Source organism: Heptranchias perlo, chromosome 25 (genome assembly GCF_035084215.1).
Source record: "Heptranchias perlo isolate sHepPer1 chromosome 25, sHepPer1.hap1, whole genome shotgun sequence".
NCBI classification, from domain to species: domain Eukaryota; kingdom Metazoa; phylum Chordata; class Chondrichthyes; order Hexanchiformes; family Hexanchidae; genus Heptranchias; species Heptranchias perlo.
Window position 1 is genome coordinate 9,459,833 of NC_090349.1, and position 7,558 is coordinate 9,467,390.

The 7,558-nt window shown below is 41.5% G+C and overlaps 1 protein-coding gene across 1 annotated transcript in view; it reads right to left on the minus strand.

The window, feature by feature from the left end:
• Window positions 1-3,578, minus strand: part of LOC137342430 (peptidyl-prolyl cis-trans isomerase FKBP8-like) — a 36,288-nt gene extending 32,710 nt beyond the window's left edge. Inside the window, exons 1-3 of the mRNA XM_068006351.1 lie at window positions 3,443-3,578; window positions 3,182-3,351; window positions 710-798 (exon numbers count right to left, since the gene is read on the minus strand). Coding sequence (XP_067862452.1) covers window positions 710-798; window positions 3,182-3,351; window positions 3,443-3,527 — 344 coding nt within the window. The 5' untranslated portion in view covers window positions 3,528-3,578. The remainder of the gene's footprint in view (window positions 1-709; window positions 799-3,181; window positions 3,352-3,442) is intronic.
• Between the last annotated feature and the right edge of the window lie 3,980 nt (window positions 3,579-7,558).

Below are 7,558 nucleotides of genomic sequence, written 5' to 3' on the forward strand. Positions count from 1 at the left end.
GCCTATACTGGTAACTAAAAGCCTTAAGACTGGATATCATTTTGATTACCCTTCTCTGTACCTTCTCTTGAGAAAAGAGGATGTTTCAGACGGACAAGCAGAAAGACAGGGAAAGGAAGGTAAAAAGAATTAGATTGTGAGGCAATCAAAGATAGAGTTATAAGAGAGAGACACACACACAATTTCCTCTTTTGTCTTTCAGCCGTAAGAGATCAATTAACCTAAAAATCTTGCATCTGTAACACTCCAGATGTCACATGCTAACTGCTCAGTTACAGATGGAAATCAATCTTTAAAAAGGTGAAAGCAAGTCAGTCAGTCACCTGGAGCCTGAAACTTACAAGCAGTTACAAGTGTCCTCTGATCTTAGCAGTTTAAAAGTAGCTCTAATTCTGGGATTTGCCTATCAAAGAGCAGAGATCTTAAAGAAACTGGCCAGGTTAGGAGCTCATCATCACAACCATGTTCTATACCCTGAACAATGCCACAGGAGATCTACTAGCATTCAAAGTAACCGTAAATAGTAGTCCACAAATACAAAGGAATTTAATCTCACGGTTCAGGCTACATCCATAATCCAGTCGAGTTTCACCTTCATGCTTGTGATTTCATTTGAATCCACAGCCTTGTAACTGACTTTCAGCCACATGTAATTCTGTAACAGTTGTTAGTTGATTAACTAATAAAGGAAATTCATGTAAAGTCTTACCTGGCTGCTCTCCCAGAACAGAATTTGGAGTCAGTGAGAATCAGTGCTGTTTCATGTATGTACATAAGGGGCACACAGATTTCCAGAGCCTTGGAGAGGGAAGGAAAATTGTAAGTGTGATTGTGTTAAATCAGTCATGTAATACTTCTCTGATTTATAAATTTTTGTATGCTAAGATAATTTAACAGTGGTCAATCTATGGAATAGACTCCCTCAGGAAATGGTGGAAGCAGTTAATATTGATTCATTTATAGGCAAGTTAGGTATTTCTTTCAGCAAACAATATTTTGGGATACAATATATGAGTAATTTGAGACATGACATGTGGTCAAGTGTAGCATGCTTGGGAGGAGCAGATATTTTGGACCTAAGATTCCCAAAGCTCTCCACCATTAGAGTTTTCCTTATGTCATGTCTGGGTCTGATGTAGACTAATTGATAGAGATTGATTGCTATGATAGTCAACAACTCCATTATCGTTGTATTATGCGACTGCCAGGATGGTAGAAGGTGAACTAGATGGACCTTGGTCTTTTTTCATTTAGGAATTCCTATTTTGCTATGTTCCTGTGTAATCAGATTGTGTTATACATGAAGACCATGGGGTTGAAAGTCCTTGGCCTTGCTCCACTGACATAAGTGTAGTAAAAAGACGCTACTTACCTATACTTCTGACCAGGTGCAGTATCTGGGGTCAGATAATTATAATAAAGTTGGCAGGTGCCCGTGTCAAAATAGCCGCATCTTTGACACCCACTGCAGGGGGGTGAGGGTGGGAAATGTGTTGTAGGAAGCTGGCTGGGGAGCTAATCCAACCACCGGCAACAAAAATTTTCAGGGTCTTCCAGGCCATGACCCTAGCCTGGAGACCCTGGTGGGTCCCACTCCCACTTGTTCAGTGATCTGTACACCAGGTTGATGCCAGATGAGGGGCTGAGGAAATTCCCAGCGTGGGAAATGCCTCCCCTCGGCTGCGCTGCCTGTGACATCATGGGCCACGTTTGGGGCAGACAGATGTTGCGCTCACCCAGGCCTCATTGGGAATTGGTTGCCTGGGTGGGGACCTGGCATATCTGGGTCCTGCATGAACATACACTGCACTCCTGGCTGAACGCTGACAGTTGCCTCTTTCCCCAAGGAAATTCAAGGCCCATATTTGTGAGAATGTTGATTTTATTGTGTGTGAAATATGCAAATTGCTGTGTTACACTTTCAAAAAAGTATTAATAAAAGGAAAGAAAGCCAGTCTACAGGGAAACCTCTCCAGCATCAGAAAACATCCAATTTACCTCAGGATTCCCCCAAGAACAATTAGCCTCCAATTGACCATGGGATATTACAACATTGAAACCTTACGGATTTAAAGAGATACATATGTTTTCACACAGCTGACCCATAGCAAGTCGTATAATATATACTGTACATGCTATCACGCTCCTGTCATTATAAATGATCATATACACCAAATTATTGTGATCAATGCTACAGGAGATTAACCAGTACAACAATATGCAGAATGTAAATGGAGAGGCAACAGAAAGGAAGGGATAAAGGAAGAATAGCAGTGGAACAGAAGCACGAGCCAGAAGAGGCAGTGGAAAAAGCCATTGTGATTTCACATCCTTATACAGAAAACTAATTAAGGTGAACAATGATGGTCAAGACTTAATTAAAGACCAGGCATCAATGTGAAAATATTTGAGATGAACTTTCGTGGGATTGAGTTAAACTGACTGCAGAACTGAGTGAAAAACACTAATTGAATAGGAGGGGAATAACTGAAAAAGTACACAAGATGTGAAATATACACACCTGTGAATTATATTGTAATTTCTATGCAGTTCGACGTAATACACAGGCTATAGGATTACTGTCACGGGTGTGAATTACAGACAGCTGTGGATTATACCCAATTGTGAATTATTCACAGGTTTAAATTATATATGAATGTGAATCATGCACAAATCTATTATAGGCAGATTTGAATTTTACACAGATGTCAATTATAGACAGGCAGTGTAAGGTATAGGTGAATTGTAGCAGGGTGTAAGGATACACGGGTGTCAATTAAAGGCAGATATGAATTATAAAATGCTGTGTAATGTGCATAGCTGTGAGTTGCAGACATCTGAATTATACACAAGTGTGAATTATAGATGAGTATGAAATATGGATGTGAATTACATGCAAGTTTAAACTCTCGTGGTGTAATTATGCACAGATGTAAATTTTACACAAATGTGAATTGGACACATGTTTAAAATGCACAGATTTGAATTATGCCCAATTGCAAACTCTACACAGATGCAAATTATACACATGCATGAATCCTACCCAGATGTGTAGGTGTGATTATACAGAGCTGCAGTATGCACAGGTGTGACAAACACAGCTGAGACTTCTAATGCTAAAGGGGTTACTACTTTAGTGAGGTGGCACACTGTTTGTGACACTGGTGTTCTGTTCACCCACCTTAATGACATCCCTTCCATTTATGATGAACGAGAGCCTCTGCCGGCCCAGAATGACATCTCCATTTTCATGCATTATCTTCATCCAGATTTTCACATTCTGCCCATTTCCTGGCCTCTCGAGCTTAACATTGCCACACTTTAGAATCTTCTTCTTCAGCAGCCCATTCCCTGCAATAGTGAATTATTCGCATCACTTTATCTCAAGTATGACCTCTGTACCTGTTATATTACTAGTAACTGCACCATTTATTACACGTACCTAGCACGTCAATCCAGTCTTTCGGATTGTCCGCTACATCGCCAGTGGCATCATGCGTTGTGTCCATGCCCCACGATGTGCTCATTCACAGCGCAGCAGCAGAGACTTGCACTCAACGCTGTTAGCCCGCCAAATTTTGGTAATGTTTGCAATCAAAACTATCCAATCATAAAGAGAAACAGATGCTATTGTTAAAAGGCCATCACAGTCTGAATGGTCCGTTGCAATCAGGACATCATTTACAAATATGCAGACACTTTTAGGTCTACGATGCACTGGCGATTATCAGCATTTGATTGCGTAAACATTTTGAGGATTAAATGTCTCAATGACGAGTTACTGTTTAGAACACTTTTCGAACACAGATTGTTGCATCACAGAATGTTTTCCTGTTACTATGGATACATATCTGATACAAAGATGTCAGTTAGAAGCCGTTTAGAATTAAATTTACTAAGAAGGAAGGAACGTCATAAGACTGTTTATCCCAAGAGGGGGCAATTGTCCTGGACTCTGGATCAGCACAATGCACAACAGTGAGAGCAAGTGAAATGGGTCAAGATGCAAAGCTCACAGGCTCTCAGCACCGTCTTTCTAACCATTAGAATCATAGAGTTTTTCGATTTTACCTGTGACACGACGATGTCAGTCTGATTAGAATGTCTTTGGTTAGACCACACTTGGAATACTGTGAGCAGTTCTGGTTTCCACACTATAAAAAGGATTTAGAGGCACTGGAGAAGGTGCAAAAAAGATTTACTAGAATGATACCAGAAAAGAAAGGTTATATGTATCAGAAAAGATTGAATAGGCTGGGACTCTTTTCTCTAGAAAAGAGAAGACTGAGGGATGACCTAATAGAGATCTTTAAGATTATGAAAGGGTTTGATAGAGTAGATGTAGATGTTTCCAGTTGTGGGGGAGACCAGAACTAGGGGCCATAAAGATAAGATAGATACTAATAAATCCAATAGAGAATTCAGGAGAAACCTCTTCATCCAGAGAGTGGTAAGAAAGTAGAACTCGCTACCACAAGGTGTAGTTGAGGTGACGAGCATAGGGGAAGCTAGTTAAACACATGAGGGAGAAGGGAATAGAAGGATATGTTGATAGAGTTAGATGAAGGGTGGGAGGAGGCTGATGTGAAGCATAAACACCGGCATAGACTTGTTGGGCCGAATGGCCTGTTTCTGTGTTGTACATTCTTTGTAATTGTAATCCTTTAGTTCCAGTTTCTAACTTGCTTGTAGACAAAAATAAATTACTGCCATGACAACACCTTGGAGCAGTGGTTCTGTGATAGTACTCTCACCTCTAAGTCAGAAGGTTATGGGTTCAAGTCCCACTCAAGAGACTTAAGCACAAAATCTAGGCTGATATTCCAGTACAGCACGGAGATGCCGTCCTTTGGATTAGACATTAAACCAAGGCCCTGTCTGCCCTCTCAGGTGGATGTAAAAGATCCCATGGCACTATTTCAAAGAGGAGTTCCCCAATGTTTTGGCCAATATTTATCCCTCAACCAACATCACTAAAACAGATTATTTGGTCATCATCACGTTGCTTTTTGTGGGAACTTGCTGTGCACAAATTGGCTACCACATCTCCTAGATTACAACAGCGACTACACTTCAAAAGTACTTCTTTGGCTGTAGAGCGCTATCTCTTTCTTTCTCTTTCTCTTTTTTCTCTTTCTTGGGGGGGCAATAGGGGTTCCTCCTTTGACTTTCTCCCCGTCCTGTCCTGAAACCTATTGAATTCATGGGTCAAGATGCAAAGCTCAAGACAATGGCTAGGGTTTTTATTTTTTCTTGTTGTGGGCTACTTGTGGAGATGTTGTGAGTTAGAGATTTCTACAATTTAGTGAATGTGGCTGTGCGACAAGTTAGGTTGCAGATACCTGGCTTTTGAGCAGGGTGTTATTGGGTATCTGGTTACAGTTACCTGTTTTCTTGTGACAAATCTCCCTTACAGGCAAAGTTATGCTACTGAATGTTTTCATGGTATTAATATTGAGGACAACTTGAACAAGATATGGCAACCATCGGTGACTATTGCAAAAAGTGGAGACTTAAGCCCACTGTTGAAGACAGTTTCGTCATGCTTCCATCTTAATCATGCCAATGCTTCACGGGAATGCACGATCATTTTGGATAGACGTCAGCTGGCACATGACTGAGAGCCAGTATATCCCAATAGAAGGATACGGGGGCAGGGTGGGGGACAATAATTAGAGTCAGAGGAGGCTCGTGAGGAGTATAAGCGCTAGCATAGACCAGTTGGGCTGAATGGTCTATGTCTGTGCTGTAGATTCTGTGTAACTCGAGAGAGATATCAAAAAAAGAAGTAACTAATAAGGAAGTGTAGGCATGAGTTCAGGGAAAGGAATAATTAACAAACTAAAAGAGTAGAAGAACAGTAGGTGGGAATTAGTAGCTAAGTACAACAAGGATAAAAACCAGGGAGAGTAGGATACAAGGGCAAGATGGAAGCTTGGGTGAGGGGCTCGCTGAGAGTCATCGTGAGAGGAGCTGGGCAGTGAGATCATAACCTGGACCTACACTGAGCTGTTGACTGAGGCTCAAAGTGTAAGAGATAAGATTGAGCTAAAGCAACCAAGGTTGAGAGACAGAATGGGACAAGGAGGAAAAAAGGGGCAGAGACTCATATGCCAGGTCTCCGACCCATTTGTGCATGACTTCCGCCTGCTTTGGAGGCAGGTGCAGGAGCCTCGTTAATATACTCAAATAACATCTCCTGCATCTTTTTCTGTTCTTTATGTTGGTGCTGCACCACTACCAAATCATGCCCGTATGTAATGGGCATCCAAAAAGTTGCTAGGGAATCAACTGCAGACAAAGTTTACTTAAAGGGGCAAAGTAAGAAGATTAAACAAACAGTTTTGAGGCCATTTCTGCAATAATTTTCTTAATTTTCATTTTGTTTTCTTCTGCTGCCATTTAGGCTTTCATGAATATCAAAAACGATCAGGTGTTTCTCTAGATATTCTCTGATTCAGTGTCACTGGTCACTCCCTTAAAATGACCTTGTGTCTCCAGAATCTGGAGTGCACCTTTCACTGCCCAATATCTATTAAATGATCGCGTGACCCAAGGATCATTACAATAGAATCCTTGCTGCAAAAACCAGCTAGTGTAACATTGCATATGCTGCCATGTGCGTTCCCCTGCCTTTACAGAAATTGACTGTGGTGAACAGTCTTTACCTACTGTGGGTCGGCAGAGGGGCGGTTGCAGAGCTGTGCCATCTGCTGAAGGACCCTCGCAGCACAGGGCTGACACAGCTGGTGGATAGTAATGGTCAGCTGCAGTCTCCAGCCTGCCTTCACCTCCATGCAGGCGTGCTGCAATGCTGATCTGTCGTGGTGCTGCCATGTAGTGACATCGAGGCCATCACTCCTTACAACGACCTCATGCAGTACCACCTTCTCTTCAGCAGCCATCAAACAGGGGCACGGGTGCTGGACTGCACTGTCACTTGCCTGTAGCTTGGGTTTTTTATTTTTTCACTTGTCACTTCTTATTCCCATCCCTCTTCAGCCTTGGTTGAGATGCCTTTTAAATCTTTCCACAGTCTTTCTGAATTTTTGTTGTCCTATTTTGTCACTCCCAGTTAATTATTCCCATTATATATTTGGATCTTTTCTACCTTCATTAGTCTAAATTTTTCGGCATCCATATTTTAGACTACTCTCTGCTTGCTTTGACCTCAAATGTATCTTCACTCGCTCTGCTATCTAGATAAACTTTTGGTAACCCACCCAGGATAATGTACAAAAAAACCTTATTGTTAATTACATTAACTACTGGTATTATCCTACATCGCCATAGGATCGTTCTTCCATCTCTAAAAAGTCACGAAAATACATAGAAGTCACAACACAGAAACAGGCCATTTGGCCCAACCCGTCTGTGTTTTCTCCACACGAGAAAATGGTTTTAATCACATTTACCCACCCTGTATCCATATCCCTCCAACCCCTTTGACTTCATTCAAATATTCAATCTAATCATGGATGTTGACATCGTTTCTGCCTCAGCCACTAGCCCTGGAAATGAATTCCACAGCCTGACAAATCCATGTGTAAAGACGTTT